The following is a 21,975-nucleotide window of genomic DNA, read 5'->3' on the forward strand; positions in this document are numbered from 1 at the left end:
TAATTTCCTGCGCTATCTCTACTCACTTTGTGTAATAATGGAAGAACATTCGCAACCCTCAAATCCTCCGGAACCTCTCCCGTCCTTCTTGATGATGCAGAGATCATCGCCAGAGGCTCAGCAATCTGCTCGCTCGCCTCCCACAGTAGACTCCTTTACATTTCGTCCGTTCCAAGCGACTTATCCAACTTGGTTCTCCTAAAGCTCCAGCACATCCTGTCTCTGAATAATTACATCGTAATGCTTTTCAGTCTGCAGCAAGTATCATTACAGTCACTAAGTTACTGAAGTGAAGTATTCTGAAGTGGATTTCTAAAGTATATATTATGGTCTTATGGTTGTATGGTCTCCCCGCAGCGGCACAAGAGCAGGAGTCGAAAGTGAAGATCGGAAATAGACCGTACCGTCTGATCTGCCTACTCTGCCTAGTTACGTCCGCCCTTATCGTGATAGTGGCCGGTCTCTCGATCCATGGTGAGTGCAACCGTCTCCGGATGGAATCAGACCGTAAATAAAGAGAGTGGAATAAATCGGTATTGTAAAACACCGCAGTGACAGCAACACCCCGCTTACCGTAACACAGCTTAAAAACCGCTCAGAATAGGCAAGAAGGATGAGGTGCTGAATTGTGAGTTCCGGGTACTCGGCAGGAGGCAGAAGAACAGGATCTCAGGGGTAGTGTTCTCTGGATTGCTGCCTCTGCTACGTGATAGTGATGGTAAGAACTGGCGGAGTTGGCAGTTAAATGTGTGACGGTGGGGTTGGTGAGGGGGAAATGTTTTATATTTTTGCCTCATTGGGATCTCTTCTGGGGAAAGTGGGACCTCTACAGATTGGATGGGTTGCTTCTGAACTCGAGGGGGAGCAATATCCTTGAAGGCAGGTTGGCTATCATGTTTCAGGAGGGTTTAAACTAATTTTGGAGGAAGATGGTACCCGGACCAATAGAACAGTGGAAGAAGTGCATGGAGTAAAGGATAGAATCAGAGAGGACAGCAAAGATTTCAATTGGAGAGGGACAAATATGAGGCTTTGCCGGTGTAAATTGGGATGATGCGTTTGCAGTGAAATGTACTATGGACATAGAACCATAGAACCACTGAGCATTACAGCACAGAAAAAGGCCACCTCGCACCCACTTTGCCCTGCCGAACCATTATTATGCCTAGTCACATTGGCCTGCACCTGGACCATATCTCTCCATACACCTCTCATCTATGAGCCCGCATTTACCACTTCACCTGGCAGCTCGTACCACTCTCCCACCACTCTGTGTGTGAACAACCCCCCCAACAACATGATTCCCCTAAACCTTCCCCTTGACACTAAACCCATGTCCTCTGGCTTCTTTTCTCCCCTGGATTCAGTGGAAAAAGCCTACTTGGATTCACTCTGTCTCTACCCATCATAATTTTATATAACTCTTCGAATCTCCCCTCATTCTTCTACGCTCCAGAGAATAAAGTCCTAATCTAAACCATATAACCATATAACAATAAGAGCACGGAAACATGCCATCTCGGTCCTTCTAGTCCGTGCGGAGCGCTTTTCTCACCTAGTTCCACCGACCTGCACTCAACCCAAAACTCTCCATTCCTTTCCTGTCCATCTATCTATCCAATTTTATTAAATTACAGTATCGAACCTGCCTCTCCCACTTCTCCAGGAAGCTCATTGCACACAGCTACTCTCTGAGTAATGAAGTTCCCCTCGTGTTTCCCCTAAACTTCTGTCACCTAACTCTCATGTCCTCTTGTTTGAATCTACAGTACTTTCAATGGAAAAAGCCCATCCAATTAAATTCTGTCTATCCCCTGATATTTTTAAATACCTCTATAAAGTCACCCCCCCCCCCCCACCTCAGCCTTATACGTTCCAAAGAATAAAGACCTAACTGTTGAACTTTTCACGGTAACTTAGGTGCTGAAACCCAGGTAACATTTTAGTAAATCTTCTCTGTACTCTCTCTATTTTGTTGACATCTTTCCTATAATTCGGTGACCAGAACTGTACGCAATTCTCCAAATTTGGCATTATTAAAGCCTTGACAATTTTAACCATACATCTCCATTGCTGTTCTCTGATTTGTAAAGGCCAGCATACCAATAGCTTTCTTCACCAAACTATCCCCATGAGATTCCACCTGCCTGGAACAATGCACCACTATTCCCAGATCACTCTGCTCTACTGTATTCCTCAATGTCCTACAATTTATCATGTATGTCCTATTTTGATTATTCCTACCAAAATGTAGCACCTCACACCTAGCAGCATTAAACTCCATCTGTCATCGTTCAGTCCACTCTTCCAGCTGGCCTAAATCTCTCTGCAAGCTTTGAAAATCTACTGCATTATCCAAAACGTCACCTATCTTCGTATCATCTGCATATTTACTAATTTAATTTCCCACCCCATCATCCAGATCATTAATGTATATGTCAATCAACATTTGATCTAGTACAAATCCATGAGGCACACCACAAGTCACCGGCCTCCAATCTGACAAAAATTTATCCGCCACTATTCTCTGGTATCTCCCATCCAGCCATTGTAGAATCCATCTGTCTTCTTCAAATATTAGTACCTAAGGACTGAACCCTCCTAAATAACCTTCCGTGTGGAACCTTGTCGAATCTATTCAGCTTTTCCTTGTAACTCAGTTTCTCAAGTCCCGGCATCATCCATATAAACCATTCTTACCATATTAATATCTTTCCTGTAATTCGGTGACAAAACGTCACGCAATACTCCAAATTCTTCCTCACCAATGACTTATATAACATTATAATGTTCCAATTCTTATACTGGATACTTTGATATATAAAGGCCAATGATTCAAAATCTCTCTTTACAACCCTATCTACCTGTGCCGCCGCTTTTTTAGGGAATTATTGTATCTGTATTCCCATATCCCTCTGTTCTACTGCTTTACTCAGCCCTACCATTTACTTTGTATGTTCTCCCTTGGGTTGTCCTTCCAAGGTACAATACCTCACACTAATCTGTATTGAACTCCGTGTGCCAGTTCTCTCAGCCCATTCCTTCAACAGGTCCATGTCCCTCTGCAAGCTTTGAAATCCTTCCTCACTGTCCACTGCACCTCCAAGCTTTGTATCATCAGCAAATCCGATGATAATATGTGCCATATTATCATCCATATGATTGATATAGATGACAAATAAAAATGGACCCAGCACTGATCCTTGTGGCACACAACTAGTCACACGAATTGTGGTCGATGTTATGTGATCTCTTGCAGGATGTTAGGGATAGATTTGTCTCGGTGAGGAAGATAAAGTATGGTAGGGTGAGGGAACCATGGGTTACAAGTGACGTGGAAAGTATAGTCAGGTTGAAGAAGGCAGCATTTCGAGGTTTAGGAAGCAAGGAACATATGGGTCTATTGAGAAATATAGGGTAGCAAGAAAGACACTTAACACGGGGGTGAGGAGAGCAAGAAGATGTTCTTCTTGAGGAGATCTGGCCTTGGCAAGTAGGGTAAGGCATTCTTACGTTATGTGAAGAACAAATGGAAGACAGGAGTGAAGGTAGGACCGATTAGTGATAAACGTGGGGAGATGTGCCTGAAGACTGCGGAAGTGAGCGTGGTCCTTAATAAATACTTAACTTCGGTATTCACCAATGAGAGGGAGCTTGATCACGGTGAAGACTAGATCAGGGACGTTGATGTTCTGGAGCATTTTGATAGTAAGGGAAGCGAGGTGTTGAAGTTGTTAAAATTTATTAGGACGGTTAAGTCTACGGGGCCTGACGGAATATTCCCCAGGCTGCTCCACGACGCGAGGGAAGAGATTGCTGAGCCTCTGGCTAGGATCCTTATGTCCTCGTTGTCCATGGGAATAGTAAAGGAGGATTGGAGCGAGGCGAATGTTATCCCCTTGTTCAGTAAAGGTAGTAGGGTTAGACCGGTTAATTATACATCACTTAGCCTTATGACTGTGGTGGGTGGGAGAGCTTTTGGAAAATATTCCCAGGAATTAGATCTATGACCATTTAGAGAATCATGCTCTGAGTAGTGACAGTCAGAATGGCTTTGTAAACGGCAGTTCGTGTCTAACAAGTCTGATAGATTTATTTGAGGAGGTAACCACGCAATAGGTGAGGGTAGTCCAGTGGATCTGATATACTTGGAATTTGGTAAGGCTTTTCACAAGGTTCCACACGGTAGGCTTATTCAGAAAATCAGAAGGCATGGAATACAGGGATGATTGGCCAGGTGGATGCTGTATTGCCTGCAGAAAGCAAAGGGTCGTGTGGGAGGGAGGACATTCGGATTGTAGGGTTGTGACTGGTGGTGTCCCACAAGGATCTGTTATGGGATCTCTACTTTTCGTGATTTTCATTATCGACCTCGATATATTGGTATAAGGGTGGGTTGGCAAGTTTGAGACGACACAGAGGTTGGCGGTGTTGTGAACAGTTTAGATGATTGTCGAAAATTGCAGAGAGACTGATTGGATGCAGAAGAGGGCTGAGAATTGGCATATGGTGTTCAACCTGGAGAAGTGTGAGGTGGTACACTTTGGAAGCACAAACTCCAAGGCAGAGTGCAAAGTAAATGGCAGGACACTTGGTAGTGTGGAGGAGCAGAGTGATCTGGGAGTAAATGCCCAGAGATCCCTAAAACTTGCCTCACAGGTACTGAGGACATTTACGAGGATACTGCCGGGTTTAGTGACATCACCCCTCAACATTACACAGATGCATCGCTCACTGAAGCAATTACCCGCCCCTCACTCTGACATGGACAAACCTCTGAACGTGATACCGACACCTAAATTCACAATGACACCGACATAGATTTCTGCGTCACACATTCACACAGCTTAGCGTGACGCTCTCAAACACACCGTGGCCATGACATATTCCTCACCGTGACACAGACATGCACCTCTCTATGAGACCAGAGCACCCGACACCATGACACACACACACACACTCCACCCACGGTGACAACACAAGGCCCATTACGGTGACATTTTCCTCGTCTTAGCGAGATATACTTCATTGTGACCCGGTACTCCTCTCGCCGGGGCACTGAAACACCGATCACAGTGACACGGACACGTTCCTCACAGCAATTCGAACATGCCCCGCGCGATACTGACGCAGACCCCCATAGCAACAACAACAAAACCTTCAGCGGGTCACTGATATAACCCTCAGAGTGACAGAGATACGCCCCTCAAGGTGACGCCGACGCCTCTCTCTGTGCCACCAGCAGATCCTTCCCTGTGACACACTTCACCGTGACACTGACACCACACTCTCTGTGACCCGGTCGGTAGCGTAACGCTCACACGTGTCATTGTAAACGCTAAACATCCTTCACCATCTCTCTCAGTTTCACAGATTCGTCCTTCTAAGATCACCTCCGATCGAAACTGCCATGATATAAACTCAACACTTCAGTCGAAGGTTTCTGCGCTCTACTCTAATCTGACAGTTCTTAAACGAATGCACAGCGATCTCCGTCACCAGCTCACTGAGATGGAAACGAAGTGCAGATCTGTCAACAAAACCAAGGCTCAAATCTGTGAATTATTGACCAGCAGAAGAGGTGAGGCTTCATCTCCCTCTTTAACCCGCTCCTCATCACTCTGTGTTTGACCCAGTGAGTGTGTGATGGGGCTGCGCGGAGGAAGTTTCACTCGATCACTGAATCCAGGAGAGTGTGAAGGGACGTTGAGGAGGTGGATACATTCTGTGTCTGAGGGCTGGGAATGTGTGATGAGACGCTGTTCTCTGACACAGTGAGTGTGTGAGGGGCGGAGTGGAGACGGTTCCACTCTGTCAGATCCCAGGAGTGTGTGATGAGAAGGTGTGGAATGAGAAACACCCAGAATGTGACCCCGGAAGAGTGTGACTGGACGGTGTGCAGGAAACCTCACACCACGTCCGACCCCGGGTGTCTGTGATGGGCCCGTGGAGAGAGGCAATGTGCGTCTGAGCTTGTTAGTGTGTGATCGCACAGTTTGCAGGGAGTTTAAATCTGTGTCTCACCACGTTTTTGTATGATGGGTACTTGTGGTTGACACAATGTGCGTGTGATGGGAAGCTATGGTGGGAAGGGGGGTGTGTGAGTGCGTTTTTGGGGGGCGTGTGTCATGTGTATGCCTGAAACCGAGAACGGTAACGCGTGCCTTAATGGTGTTCCGCTCTGTGTCTGAAACCAGTGGTGTGTGACAGGACGGTGCGGAGGGAGATTCTCTAGTTTTCTGACCCCTGTGTTGTGTAATTTCTCCGTGTTGGAGCTTCATACTATATCTGACCACTGGAGTATGCAGTGTGTTAATGCCGAGAGTGTTTCATTTCCTATCTGTTCACGGGCGAGTGTAATGGGGTAGTGTGGAGGGAGGTCCACATGTGTTTGCAGGACTGTGTGGAGAGAGAGTGCGCAGGGATCTTCACTCCATGTTTGACCCAAGGAGTGTATGATGGTGTGGTGCAGAGAAAGCTTCAATCTGAGACTGATCCGGTCGTGTGTGATGAGACAGTGTGGAAGGAGAATCACTCTGTGTTTGACACCGGGAGAGTATAATGTGACCCTGAGACAAGAGCTTCATTCTTCGGCTGTCTCCGAGAGTGTGTGACGGGACATCGTGGATGGAACGCTATCTTGTGGTTGCCCCGTCAGGAAGTGTGCGATTGAATGGCCTGCAGGGATCTTCACTCTGCAACTGACACCGGGATAGTGTGAATGGACGGGACCGATGTAGCTTCATTGTGTATCTTATTTAGGGAATGTGTGATGGGACTGTGTGGAGGAAGATTCACTCTGTGTGTGATCCCGCAAGAGTTTAATGAGATGGTGTGGGCAATGCACACTCTTTTTGACTCTGGGCGTGTGTCATGGGAGTTTGAGAAAGTGCTTCACTCCATGTCTTTCCCCGTGTCTCAGTAATCTGACAGTGCTGAACGAGCTACACTGTGCCTGATTCGTGGAGTGTGCAATTGCACACTGTGACAGTAGCTTAACTCTGTTTCGCAATCCGAGAGTGTGTGATGGGATGGTGTGGAGCGAGACTCACTCTGTGTCTGTCCGCAAGAGCCTGTGACTTGACAGTGTGCGGCGTGCGATCTGAACCGATGTGAGTAATGGGGCCGTGCAGAAAGACAGAGAGAGAGAGAGAGAGAGAGAGAGAGAGAGAGAGAGAGAGAGAGAGAGAGAGAGAGCGCTTCATTCTGCGTCTGATTCCAGGAATATGTGATGGGACGGTGCGGAGGGAGATTCATTCTGTGTCTAACCCCGGGAGAGTGTGATTGGACGGGGTGGAGGGACCGGCACCTAGTGTCAGAACCCGGATGTGCGTGATGCGAAGGGGCGGAGATAACGACTGTGAGTCTGAGACTCATTGAGCGATTAGATGGTGATTGAGATTGAGATCGGGTAGTTGTGATATCCCTGACGAGCATCGCTTTCTGATGAGTAACCTGGGATTGTGAAGTGAGCTGCTTATAGTGTTTGACCATCGGTGTTTGTGACGTAGTGGTGTGCAGCCATTTTACGCTGAGTCTGACCGCGGGAGTGTGTGATGGGACGATGTGCTGGGAATTCTCTTTGCTTCTTCCGGATTTTCAGAGAAAGCGTGTTCCCAGGACTGGATCAAAAATGAAGACCGGTGTTATTTCATATCCACGTCGGAAACATCTTACGATGGAGCAAAGGAACATTGTTCAAAAGTTTATGCAAGGCTGCTGAAAATAAATTCAACAGAAGAGGAGGTATGTTTCACACCGAGATTGACAAGTTCCGCAACAATCACAAACTCCCTGGATCAAGCACAGAGGGAATCTCCCTCCACACCGTCCCATCACACACTCCCTGGGTCAGACACAAGGTGAAGCTTCTTCCACCCCGCCCCATCACACACACACACACAGACACACACACACACAATGCTAGACACAGAGTGAATCTCCCTCCATACCGTCCCATCACACACTCCCGGGTTCAGACACATAGTGAATCTCCCTCCACACCGTCCCATCACACACTCCCGGGTTCAGACACAGAGTGAATCTCCCTCCACACCTTCCCATCACACACTCCCGGGGTCAGACACAGAGTGAATCTCCCTCCACACCGTCCCATCACACAAACACACGGTCAGGCACAGAGTGAATCTCCCTCCACACCGTCCAATCACACGCTCCCGGCGTCAGACACAGAGTGAATCTCTCTCCACACCGTACCATCACACCCTCCCGGCGTCAGACACAGAGTGAAACTCCCTCCACATCGTCCCATCACACACTCGCGGGGTCAAACACAGAGTGAATCTCCCTCCACACCGTCCAATCACACACTCGCGGTGTCAGACACAGAGTGAATCTCCCTCCACTCCGTCCCATAACACACTACCGGGGTCAGACACAGAGTGAATCTCCCTACTCACCGTCCCATCACACAATCCCGGGGGCAGACACAGAGTGAATCTCCCTCCACACCGTCCCATAACACACTAACGGGGTCAGACACAGAGTGAATCTCCCTCCTCACCGTCCCATCACACAATCCCGGGGGCAGACACAGAGTGAATCTCCCTCCACACCGTCCCATAACACACTAACGGGGTCAGACACAGAGTGAATCTCCCTCCACCCCGTCCCATCACACAATCCCGGGGGCAGACACAGAGTGAATCTCCCTCCACACCGTCCCATAACACACTACCGGGGTCGGACACAGAGTGAATCTCCCTCCTCACCGTCCGATCACACAATCCCGAGGGCAACACAGAGTGAATCCCCCTCCACACCGTCCCATCACGCACTGCCGTTGTCAGACACAGAGTGAATCTCCCTCCACACCGTCCCGTCACACACTCCCGGGGTCAGACACAGAGTGAATCTCCCTCCTCACCGTCCCATCACACACTCCCGGGGTGAGATACAGCGTGAGGTTTTCTACATACCGTCGCTTCAAGTGTTCCTTGGGTCAGCCACAGAGTGAACTTCCACTGTCCCATCAGGTTTTCACGGCATCAGACACGAATTAAATTCAACACCAGAACGTCCCATCATCAACATACCCGCGAAGAGGCATTCTGTGAAGCTCCCTCCACGTCGGCCTATGGCGCCCTGCCAGTTTCAGGCAGATAGTGAAGCTCCCTCTACACAATACCGTCACACAGTTCGTGGGGCACATTCAGAGGGAATTTCCCTCTACACTTTCTCATCACACACCATCACATGTCACACTCCCGGGATCTGTCACAGAGTGAATATCCCACCATGCCGTCACATTAGACTCTCCTCAGTGAAGATCCCGTACAATCACGCTTGAGGATCTCAGCAGGTCGGGCAGCATCCGTGGAAACGAACAGTCAACGTTCTGGGCGTAACCATTCGTCAGGACTGAAAAGGGAGCGGCAGGCGCCCTGTAAAGAAGGTTGTGGGGGGAGGGAGGGAAGCTGCCAGGTGAATAATCAATCAGCGGAAAGATCAAGGGGTGGGGAAGGGAAGCAGGGAAGAGATAGGCAGGAATGGTGAAGAGGTAATGTTAGAGGCAAGCACAATGGGTAGTAGAAGAAGACAGACTCATCAGAGAGGTGATAGGCAGTTGGAAGAGGAGGCAGTGTGAAAGTGGGATGTGGAAGGGAGAGGGAGGGAATGACCGGAAGGTGGAGAATTCGATGTTCATACTAAAGGGCTGGAGATTACCCAGACGGTATATGAGTTGTTGCTCCTCAAAACTGAGTTTGGCCTCATCATGGCAGTCGAGAAGGCCATGTATGGACACTTCCGAATGGGAATGTGAAGGGGAGTTGAAGTCGGTGACAAATGGGAGATCCTTTCTGTTGTTGCGGACGGAGCGGAGGTGCTGGACGAAGCGGTCCCCCAATCTGCGTCGTGTCTCGCCGATGTAGGGAAAGCCGCACCAGGAGCACCGGATGCAACAGATGACCGGAGCAGACTCACAAGTGAAGTGTCGCCTCACCTGGAAAGACTGTTTGGGGCCTTGAATGGTGTTACGAGAGGAGGTGCTGTGACAGGTGTAGCAGCTGCGCTTGCAGGGATAAGTACCAGGTGGGATACCTAAGGGAAGGGATGTGTGGAACAGGCAGTTGCGGAGGGAGCGATCCCTGCGAAAAGCGGAAAGGGGTAAAAAGGGAAGAAAATGCTTAGCGGTGGGGTCCTGTTGAAGGTGGTGGAAGTTGCGGAGGATAATATGCTGGATCCGGAGGCTGTTGGGGTGGTAGGTGAGGACAAGGGGAACATGGTCCCTGTTGTAGTGACGGGAGGATGGGGTGAGAGCCGAAGTGCGGGAAATGGAGGAGATGCTGGTGAGGGCATCATTAATGAAGTAAGAAGGGAAACCACGGTTCTTAAAAAAAGAGGATATTTGGAATGTTCTGGAATTGAAAGCGTCCTCTAGGGAGCAAATGCGGTGGAGTCGGAGGAACTGGGAATAGGGGATAACATTTTTGCATTTGGCAGGGTTGGAACAGCTATAATCAAGGTAGTTATGGGAGTCAGTGGGATTATAGAAGATGTCAGTGGAGTCTCCAGAGATGGAGACCGGGAGATCGAGAAACGGGAGAGAAGTTTCCGAGATGGACAAAGTGAATCTGAGGATGCATCAGCATGGATGCAGGAAGCAGCACCAATGTAGTCGTCAATGCAGCGAAGGAAAAGTTGGGGAGCAGTACCGGTAGAGATTTGGAGCACCGACAGTTCTTCATAACCCACTAAGAGGCAGGCATAGCCGGGGCCCATGCGAGTGCCCATAGCTACACCCTTGGTCTGAATAAAGTGGGAAGAGCCAACAGAGAAGTGATTAAGTGTGGTACCAGATCGGAGAAGTGCGGTAGTGTTGGCCACTGGTGAGGTCTATTGTGAAACTCTGGCCCCGCTATCCGGTCACATCCTACTGGTTTCTGACAGTGAGTGAAACTCCTGTTGTAGATTTCCGTGACACAGTCCCTGGGATAGACCCTGAGTGAATCCCCCTGCGCACCGCCCTATCACACACTCCAAAGGTCAGACGCAGAGTAAAGCTCCCTCTCTCTCTAGACCAACATTCCTCACACTACCAGATTCAGGCATCAAGAGAGGCTCCTACTTAACATTAATTAAATAAGTTTCATTTCGCAGAATGTTGTTTCAAACGCTCTCGTTCATCAAGACAGAACATACTGGATTGGAAAATGCGCACACGGGTGAGATTCGGAATTTTACTGGCCTGTGGCTTGGGACCGGGTCAGTGGCATTCGTTTGGAGACACACTGGGTCTGTGGGACGTGAGGGGCTCACAATAGAGGTTCAGATTCCGACACGGGGCTGTGGGGTAGAGTGTGGGGCAGTGGCGTTAGGTTGGGGAACGATACGGTTCTGTGGGGATGTAGTGGTTAAGGGGGTTTAGTTTGGCGACAGGCGCGGGGCTGTGTTAAAAGGGCGATGCAGTGGGGTTAGTTTGATGAATGTCTCGGGTGTCCTCCTGGAGCTGTTTCGACCCTGTTGAAATTGTTTAACCTTCTTTGATAGGGAAGCGGTTTCTAGTCTGATGTACAAGCATCAGAATGGAAATCCCGTCTGCGGTAACTGCGACTCGGACCAGTGGAGGAACCTTTGCAATCGTCACCACCATTTCATCTGCGAGAAGTCTGGACATTTGTTCAAAGATATTCCAGAAAAGATCCAGGATCTCTGTCAACAGTCCGTAGGGCCAACTTGAATCACATTACAATCCATTTTCCTCCCGCGTCTCTCTTCTCCACTCTCATCTTCCTCATCCTCACATCCCTCTATTCCCACTCTGTCCATCCCCCAACCATTCTCCTCCGCAACTCGCATCCTCTTCCCGCCAACACTCTCCTACGTTCCTCTTTCCCCGCCAATTTCCTTCTTTCTCGCCAACTCTCCCACTCTTCTATCCCTCTGAAACGTTCTCCACACCTCCTTCTCTGTTACATCTCTCCCTCCTCTACACCCATTCTCATCTCACCTCCTGTGCACTCTGGTTCACAGATCCCCACCCTGGGGTGGACGACTGTGCGCATTCAATCTATCTACGCCCCTCAGGGTTTTATACTCCTCGATAATGTAACCCGTGCTCCCCAAAAAATAAACTCCTCTCGCCAGACCGGTCTCCATAACTCATACACTAGAATCCCAGCAACATCCTCGTAAATCTCCCTCTGCACCCTTTCCAGCTCATCGTTCCTACAGCAGGGCGACCAGAACTAAACACAGTACTCCACGTGTGGCCTCACCGATGCCCTGTACAACAGCTATGTGTCCTCCCGACTCCTGTACTCAGTGAAGTCCAGCGTGCCACATGTCCTGTCTATCTGTATCGCGTGTTTGCCACCGGAATCACCATCTGATTTATTGTCTGAGACTTATACCACCTGAGAGTGATCATTTGCACGATCAGATGTAAATTTAATGTATGTACCAAAAATTAATAAATACAGCAAATAGGGGAATATCGAGGGTGTTGGATTCGGGAAACGTTTAGTAATCTGATGGTGGAAGGGAAGCAACTTGTTTTAAATCGTCGAGTGCGGGTCGCCAGGCTCCTGAACCTACTCCCCGATGGTAGAAATGAAAACAGGGCATTCCCCGGGTGGTGAGGGTCCTCAGTAATGGATGCGGTTCCTCTTGAAGATATCCTCGTTTTGGGGGGTGGGGGGTATGGTTTGCCACCGATGGAGTTGGCTGGGGCTAGATCCCTCTGCAGCCTCTGGCGACCCTGTGCGTTGCAGCCTCCACGCCAGGCGGCGATGCGACAAACCAGAATGCTCTCCGCCGCACATCCGGAGAAACTCGCGAGTTTTCAGTGACAGACCACATCTCCTCAAACTCCTGACGTTGTAATCCCTTCTGTAAAGAGAGAGATACGGACGGTGGTGAAGGTACGTGCAGAGTCAGGTCTAGAATACACTCAGACTCAGATCACAAATAACCAGGACTAGAGTAAATATATCCAAAGAGGAAATGAAACACTTACGGTGGTGAACTGAGTGCTCAACACGAGTCTTTTAACTGCAGACATTCCACTGAGGAATGTGTAGGCAATGAATGTCAGTCTGAGTCTCAAATTTAAAGTAGCAGCTCTCCATACTCCGGGGAATGGGACTGCCGAACTTGGATGCACGTTCCCTTGCAGGTTAAACAGCATGCTGTTCCGGAAAGCCATCACGGCTGCAATCTATGAAATCCTCCTCAACGTGGCCTCAAACAAATTGATTGTGCAATTTCAAGTCCCCCATGTTAACTGCTGTTCAATTATTACAAGTTTCAAATATTCCTCTGTGTCCTACCTGTGACACTGCACGATATTGTTCGCTGATCAATTGACAACTCACACCGGTGATATTTTTCCCACTAATTATATTATCTCTCACAATCGCCCTGATCTCACCCATAATGAAGAACGCTACCCGAACATCTTGACCTTCTGCGTACCACTAAGTATTACCTGATATACTTGGATATTTAATTTGCAATCCTCTCCACCCTGCACCCACGTCTCTATAATGGCCACTGAATCATTCTCATGTGTACTGATTTGTGTCACAAGTTCACTGACCTTATTTGGACAACTACGGACTTTCTGATAATGTGCTTTTACCCACATTGTGCTTTTAAAATTATGTCAGCTTTCGCTCCTTACGCTTGAAGCTTCTTAAACTTTACGTTGCTCTTAAAACCATAAAACCATATAACAATTACAGCCCGGAAACAGGCCATCCCGGTCTTCTCGTCCATGCCGACGATTACACTCACCTAGTCCCACTCACCCGCTCTCAGCTCATAACACTCCATTCCTTTCCTGTCCACATACCTATCCAATTTTACTTTATGACAATAAAGAAACTGCCGCTAAGATTTCGACTGGAAGCTCGTTCCACACAGCTACCAGTCTCTGAGTAAAGAAATTCCCCCTCGTGCTACCCTTAAACTTTTGCCACCTAACCCTTAAATCATATCCTCTTGTTTGAATCTCCCGTAGTCTCAATGGAAAAGTCCTAGCCACGTCAACTCGGTCTAAGCCCCTCATTATTTTAAATACCTCTATCAAGTCTGACCTCAACCTTCAACGCTCCAAAGAATAAAGACCCATTTTTTTCAGCCTTTCCCTGTAACTTAGGTTTCCCTGTTACTTGGAAATTCAGAAGGAATTTAATAAGGTGTCACACTAGAGGCTCCTTAAGAAGACAAAATCCTGTGGCGTTCCGGGAAGGATACTGCCATGGATAGAGAAATGGCTGCGGGCAGGAATCAGCGAGAGGGAATAACAGTGGCTTTTTCCGGTTACCTGCCGGTGACTAGTGGTGTTCCTCAGCTGTCAGTATTCGAACCACTATTTTCCTATTGTTTGACAGTTATTTGGATAATGATTTGGATGGCTTTCTGGAAAAATCTGCGGATGATACAAAGATAGGTGAAGCGGTAGGTAGTACTCAGGAAGCAATGCTATTGCAACAAGACATAGACAAACTGAATAAATGGGAAGAAAGTGCCGTATGGAATACGGTGTTGGGAAATGTATGATCATGCCTTTTGGGAAAAGGAGTAATCGGGCAGAAAATTATACAATTGTGGAGTAGTTGCAGAGGGACTTGGAATCCCTTGTTCAGGACTCCAAAAAGTTTAATTTATTGGTTGAATCCGGTGTTAGAATGCAAAGGCAATGCTGGCGTTTACTTCAAGGGGAAACGAATAAAAAAAAACAAGGAGATAACGGGGAGGGTTAAGAAGGGAATAACAAGGCCGCACTTGGAGTATTGGAAACAGATTTGGGCCACACATCTCAGAAAGGACGTGTTGTCGCGTAGAAAGTCCAGACGAGGTTCACGGATAATTCTGGAAATGAAGGGGTTAACCTATGAGGAGCGTTCGGCTACTTTGGTCCTGTACCTACTGGAATTTAGAAGAATGCGTGATGATCTTGTTGAGACTACCGAAGTTTGAAAGGACTAGACAGGGTCGATGTGGAGAGGATGTATCCTGTGGTGCAAATGTCCAGAACTAGAAGGCGCATACTCAGAATTGCGGGGCGACATGTTAGAATAGAAGCAAAGAGGGGATTTGTATCCAGAAAGAAGCGAATAAGCGGAGTGCTCTGCCAGAAACCATTTGACAGTTTTCTGATTGGTCAGGGCATCTAGTTATACTGCGAGGCGTATGGGATTAAGTGGGATCCGGGATCAGCCATGAAAGGAATAGCAAAGCAGTTTCGATGGGTGGTATAGCTTAATGTTTAGCATGTGTCTTCTGGTCGTGCGATTTCCAATTTCAGCAAATCCATTTTATATAAGTGCACCAACGTTGCTCATAATGCCACTCATGAACCCTCTGCAGTGCCTTCTAAAACTTAAAAAAAAAATTCACTCTTATATTCTCGTCATGTGGAAATGAATGTGAATATTGCATTTGCCTTCTTAACTACCGACTCCCCCTCTCAATTAACCTTGAGGGACTCCATCATGACATCCAAATCCCTTTGCGCCGTAAATGGCTGATTTTCTTTCAGAAAATAGTCTATACTCTCATTTCGTCTGGTAATTTGCATGGCCATACACTTCCAGGCACTGTATTCCATCTGCCCTTACTTTTCCCATTTTCCTTCTCATTATAAGGACTGCAGCCTCTCTGCTAATTCAACACAACCTGTAGATGGAAATGTTATGACCGATCTGCACGGACTGTGGTTTCCCGATGAGGAAATCAAACATTATTTTGCAGAGGGAGGTGCAACGGCTCAGAATTTGGAGCTTTCTGCTGAGAACGGAGGAATTAATTGTGCTGAACGCTATGTTGTTGCCAATGAACCGCAGCTTGACTTATCATTGCTATTGTCCAGATAGTCCCAGGCCCAGAGCAGAACAAGTCAAATGGTGATCCTTGTGGGTATCAATGCCATGAATAGGACGTATGAGGATGGAGTACAGGGAGTTAGGTTCTGAGTTAAAGGGCAGGATGACCGGGGTATTGATCTCCGGATTGCTACTCGCGCCGCGCGCTAGTGAGCCCAGAACCAGGAAAACTGTACAGTTGACAGTCATCGGTTCGAACCAGTTGCGGAGGGATGTGAGCCCGATTGCCAGAACAGATTATGGAGAATTTGTGGAGGCAGATGGTTGTAACACCTCAGACGATGTTCGGAATCATATGGATGAACACAGTGCAACTCGTGTCCTGAGCTACATAGATTCCAATGTGAAAAAAAAAAATGTAGGGAAAGCCGATAATAGTGCTGACGATGAGGTAACTAGTTTACGAACAGAGGCAATATGTGATAAGGAGAGCGTTTTGATTGGTGGAAATGGCAGTCAATCGGATGAGCTGCAACGTATTAGGTGGACAATATCGAAAAGGTTACATACAGGTCAGAAGGTGTTGAATTTGACTGCGCACTCTAACAAAAACACAAAGATGAACTTGCAGCACATGTGCAGGCAGGCACGTACCATGTTACAGGCATCACTGAATCACGGCTGAAAGATTGTAGCTGAGAACTTAATGTCCAAGAATACACACTCTGCCGAAGACGCAGGCCGGGATTGCAGAGAGGGCGTCTGAACTCTGTTGGTAAAAATGGAATTAGGTCGTAAGAAAGATATGACATCCATGCAGCAGGCACACTACTGGAAGAACTCAGCAGGCCGGGCAGCATCTATGGGAAAGAATACAGACGACGTTTCGCGCCGAGTCCATTCATCAGTGACCTAGGCTCGCTCGGTGTTGAATCATTGAGGGCAGGGATACTGAAATGCTCAAGTAAAAATATCTGATCTGAATTGTATACAAACACACAAACAGTGGTAAGGATCTGGCCTCCAAAGCATAAAGGGATGCGGAAAACACATGCCAAAAGGGCAATGCTGCAATCGATATGGGGGAGGTACAATATGTAAGTAAATTGGGAAAATCAGCTTGGTGCTGGATTCCAGGCGGGGTACTTCTAGACAGCCTACGGTTTAGCTTTTCAGAGCAGCCCGTGGTTGAACCCAACTGGGGATCAGCTGTTCAGGACGGGATGTTGATCTGATTGGAGAGCTTGAGGTAGAAGGACCCTCAGGGTCAAGTGCCTCCCTTTCTGATGACATTTCAAATATTTCTGTCAGAGCCCCTGATATACCTACACTAGCATCCCTTAATGTCCTTGGGTATATCCTGTCAAGACTTGGAGACTAATCCACTTTTATATTCTTTAAAAGCGCCAGTACCTCCTCTTCTTTAATCATCATAGTTTCCGTAACTACCTTACTTATTTCCCTTACCTTACACAATTCAATATGCTCTCCTTCGTGAAAGCCGAAGAAAATAAATTGTTCAAATTCTCCCCCATCTCTTTTGGCTCCACACATACCTGTCCACTCTGATTCTCTAAGGGACCAATTTTATCCCTCACTATCCTTCTGCTATTAACATAACCGTAGAAACCCTCTGGATTCAATTCACCTGACTTGCCAAAGCAAACTCATATCTTATTTCTGTTTTTCTACTTTCATTCTTAAGATTCTAATTATGTTCTTTACATTCCTCGAGCACTTCATTTACTCCATACTGCCTATATGTATTGTAGATATCCCTCTTTTTCCGAACCAAGTTTCCAATATCCCTTGAAAACCATGGATCTCATAACTTTTTAACCTTTCCTTTCAAACTAACATAAACATAAAGACTATGATTAATGCAGAGAATCGAAAACTGTTTACGGGAGAGTGAGATGGGATGGTGTGGAGGGGGATTCACTCTGTGTTTAACCCTGGGAGTGTGTGATGGGACAGTGTGAAGAGATATTCGCTCTGTATCTGACCATAGAAGTGTGTGATCGGAGTGTATGGAGGAAGGTTCACTGTGTGTCTGATCTCGGGAGTGTGCGATGGGACGGTGTGGAGGGTGTTTCATTCTGCTCGAGTTATTTGACATTTCTTTATTCCTGATTTCCAGAGCAAACGTGTTCCCCGAACTGGATCAGAAATAAGGACCGCTGTTATTTCATATCCACCTTCTACGGATTTTAAGATGGATCAAAGCAATATTGTTACACGCTTTGATTCAAGACTCCTTGAAATAAATTCAAATGATGAAGCGGTGTGTCCGACACCACTGTATGAATCCACACAAACACACGTCCGTCTTCCACACTGGAGGGTTAGAGACACTACTTGAAGCTCTCTGCTCTCTTCTATCACACGGACCCGGGGTCATACACATTGTGAATCTTCCTCCAAACCGTCTCATCACACACTCCCGGGGTCAGACCGAGAGTGAATCTTCCTCCACACTGTCCCATCACACACTCCCGGGGTCAGACACAGAGTGGCTCTCCCTCCACATCGTCCCATCACCCACTCTCGGGGTCATTCACAGAGGGATTCTCCCTCAACACCGTCCCATCACACACTCCTGGGGTCAGACACAGTGTGAATCTTCCTCCCCACCGCCCAATCACACTGTCCCTTGGTCAGACACAGATTGAATTTCCCCCCACACCGTCCCGTCACACACTCTCGGGATCAGACACAGAGTGAATATCCCTCCATTCCGTCCCATTACACAATCCCGGGGTCAGACAGAGAGTGAATCTCCGTCCACACCGTCCCATCACACACTCCCGGGGTCAGACACAGAATGAATATCCCTCCATACCATCCCATTACACTCTCACGGGTTCAGACACAGTCTTAATCTCTTCGCACTCCTTCCCATCTCACGCACCCGGGTACATTCACTAAGAGACTCTCCTTCCACGCATTTATTGACGATGCTTCATTTCACAGCGTTTTATTTACAACTCTATTCACAACCGTTACCGGACATATAGGATCGGAAAAGGTGTAGACCGGTGAGTGTTGGACTGGCGCATGCCTGTGGTGTTGGCGTGGGTCAGTGGGATCTATCTGGGGAATAACACGGGACTGTGATGTAGGAATGGGGCAATGGGAGTAGTTTGGGGATTAATTCATGGCTCTGGGGAGGGTGCAAGACAGTGTTGTTGGTACACTGTACTGACACGGGGCTGAGGAGAATGAGTGTGTCAGTCGGATTTGTTACTGTCGGGAAGTGCGATTTATTTGAGGACCGGACACCCGTTTGCAGGAGAGTATGCGAAGGTGGGAATCGTTTGTGGACTGACACAGGCCTCAGGAGGGAATGTGGGCACATTTAATATTTGGGGGTTTGACACGGGGCTGTATGCGTGCGTTATTTATATTTTTACTGTCTTGTGTAATTGTTTAATCCTCTTTGACAGGACCGTGAAATTTAATCTCCTGTGTACGGTGAAAGATAGAAAACACACCTATCGTTCCCTACTCTCTGCAGACCCATTCTCATCTTCATTCTGTGCCCTCTGGTTATTGATTACCACAACCTTGGGGAAAACGTCTCTGCACATTCACCTTATCTGTGCCTCTAGTGGATATGTACGCCCCTGCCAGGTCATCTCTGCCCTCCAATGGAATAAAGTCACATCTTTACTTACTTCTCTCATAAATCATCTATCTAGTTCTGGAAACAACCTCGTCAATCTCCCTCTGCACTGCTTCCAGCTCAGTGGCATCGTTTCCACAGCAGTGGGACTAAAACGCAAGCACGAACGTCTTCTACAATTGTAACGTGTCCTGGTGAATCCAGTGCTCAGCGCCCTGAGTGATGATGGTCCGGGTGTCGAATCTCTTGCCAAACGGTTTCGCTTGTTTTCCACCATAATCACCGCCTGACTTATTACCTGAGACTGATATATAATCTGTAATTTGTTTATTTGCAGCATCATTGAAGTGCTAACATATAAGATTAAAGTCAATAAGGAAAATAAATAAATACTGCAATAAGTTGAATACTATGCCAGTGTTTACGTGTCGAGGGAGCGCTCGCAATTTGATGGCGTAGGGGAAGCAAATGATTTAACTCGTTTAATATCGGTCGCCAGGCTCCTGTATCCCCTCCCGGACGGTACAAGTGAGCACAGGACAATTCCCGGTTGGCGGGGGTCCTCAGTGATGGATGTGATCCTCTCGGTGTATCGCCTCATGTAGATGTCCACTTTGGCTGGAAGGGTCGTGCTCGTAGTGGGTCCGTAACCCTCTGCAGCCACCGGCGACCCTGGGTGTTGCCGCCTCCGCACGAGGCGGACATGCGACACGCCAGAAAGCTCTCCACCGCTGCAATCCATTCCGTGACGGGAGAGCTACCGATGGCGGTGAAGGCAAGTGCCGAGTCCGGTCTAGAATGCACTCCGACTCAGGCACGAAATAAACAGGACGTCAATGGTGAAATCCAAAGTTAAAGTCACAAAGAGCGGTGCAATAAATGGATCTCTTACGGTAGAGCACTGAGTGCTCAGCACGGGACTTTACCGATAGACATCCCATGGCGGAACATTGGCTCAGAATAGCTGGCAGTCTGAGTCTAAGAGGGAAAGTGACAGCGAGGAATGGGAGTGTTGTAATCTGAATGCCTGAGGCTGTTCAGTCGGGATACGACACCTTCTTCCCGTCTGCCTGAATGTGTTGACCCAGTGTAGATCCTCAGAGATGCTGACTCCCAGATTCCCAGGAACTTCAAATCAGAGGATAGTGGCGCAATTCAGCCAATTGGCTCATCGGGTCTGCTCCAGCATTTGATCTTGGCTGATCCACTTCAGCCTGAGTCCCAGTCAAACTCTGACATAACGATGCCCAGTAAACTCTCCTCCACGGCCGCCGGTGGCAACGAATTCCACAGACTCACCTCTCTCCTGCTCCCAATCTCCGTGTAAATGGACATCCCTCCATTCTGAGGCCGAGCTCGCTTGCTTTAGTATCGCACCCGGCCCCACCTTAGGAAGCCTCCTCTCCACAGCTACTCCATCGAGACGTTCAACATTTCACAGGTTTCCGTGAGGTCACCCCTCATTCTTCTGAATTCCATTGAGTATGGACCCAGATCAAACGCTCCTTCTGTGATAAGCGTTTCAATCCCGGAATCATTTCCGTTCACCCGCGTGGAACCCACTCCACACTCGTTCAGTGTCGGACATCAGGCTCCGGTATCTCCTCCCCGATAGTACAAGTAGGCACAGGGCAATTCCCGAGTACCGGGGGTCCTGAGTGATAGATGTGATCTTCTCAGCTGTGCCGGGGTACATCGCGGTGTATCTCTATATCACGGTTTCTGAAGATGAGGTCAAATCACTCTCTGCTCCGTCTACGGATCAGAGAAGAGAACAGACCCTTCGGCTCATAAATTCGTGATATCCCAATTAACCAAATCTCTTCTGCCGACACCAACTCCGTCTCCCTCAGTTCCCTGCACACCCACTTGCCTGTTAAAGAGCCTCTTAAACTCCTGTATGAATCTCCCTCCACCACCAGCGCTGGCAGAACGTTACAATCACAATCCATTCTCTGTGACAACAGAAAGATACCAAACTCATATCCCTTGAATTTACCCACTTTCACCTTGATTCGAGCCCTCTGCGATTAGACATTCCATCCTAGGGCTAAAAATGTCTGCTGTCTGCTTTATCTGTGTCTCTCGTAATGATACAAACAACTGTCAGATATTCCCTCAGACCAGACAAAATAAACTCTCTATACGTGGCAGCGCCCCAGTGAATCCCTTTGCTATCTCTCCAAAAAAATCCATACTCTTCCTGTAACGAGGCGACCGGAAATGAATTAGTGAACTCGGGAACGTCGGCCCCAGTCAGAATCACAATCTACTTTGTCCGTCGGTTCCTCGGCACTACGATCTGGTACACTGTTGTCTCTCTCCTTCAAAGTTTCCCACTATTGACCGTTTGGGCCCTTCCCTTTGACACTGAGGTTCAACAGCGCTTGGCCTCCAACGTACCAACTACCCCTTTGCCAGGAAACAACCTCTCCGAATCTACACTTGCCAGATCATTCCTGACCCCAATAATGTTGGCCTTCCTCCAATTCAGAAACGGCACCGAAGGTCATACCTGTCCATTTTCATAATGTGCTTACATCTAATGGCATTATCATC

General features: G+C 47.9%; 1 protein-coding gene across 1 annotated transcript in view; it reads left to right on the forward strand.

The window, feature by feature from the left end:
- The window catches only part of LOC132390113 (oxidized low-density lipoprotein receptor 1-like), a 30,076-nt gene extending 17,698 nt beyond the window's left edge, over positions 1-12,378 (forward strand). The window contains exons 6-10 of the mRNA XM_059962703.1: positions 358-474; positions 5,366-5,581; positions 7,604-7,746; positions 11,122-11,186; positions 11,512-12,378. Coding sequence (XP_059818686.1) covers positions 358-474; positions 5,366-5,581; positions 7,604-7,746; positions 11,122-11,186; positions 11,512-11,701 — 731 coding nt within the window. The 3' untranslated portion in view covers positions 11,702-12,378. The remainder of the gene's footprint in view (positions 1-357; positions 475-5,365; positions 5,582-7,603; positions 7,747-11,121; positions 11,187-11,511) is intronic.
- Positions 12,379-21,975: the final 9,597 nt, after the last annotated feature.

The sequence above is a fragment of the Hypanus sabinus genome, unplaced genomic scaffold (genome assembly GCF_030144855.1).
Source record: "Hypanus sabinus isolate sHypSab1 unplaced genomic scaffold, sHypSab1.hap1 scaffold_772, whole genome shotgun sequence".
Taxonomy (NCBI): domain Eukaryota; kingdom Metazoa; phylum Chordata; class Chondrichthyes; order Myliobatiformes; family Dasyatidae; genus Hypanus; species Hypanus sabinus.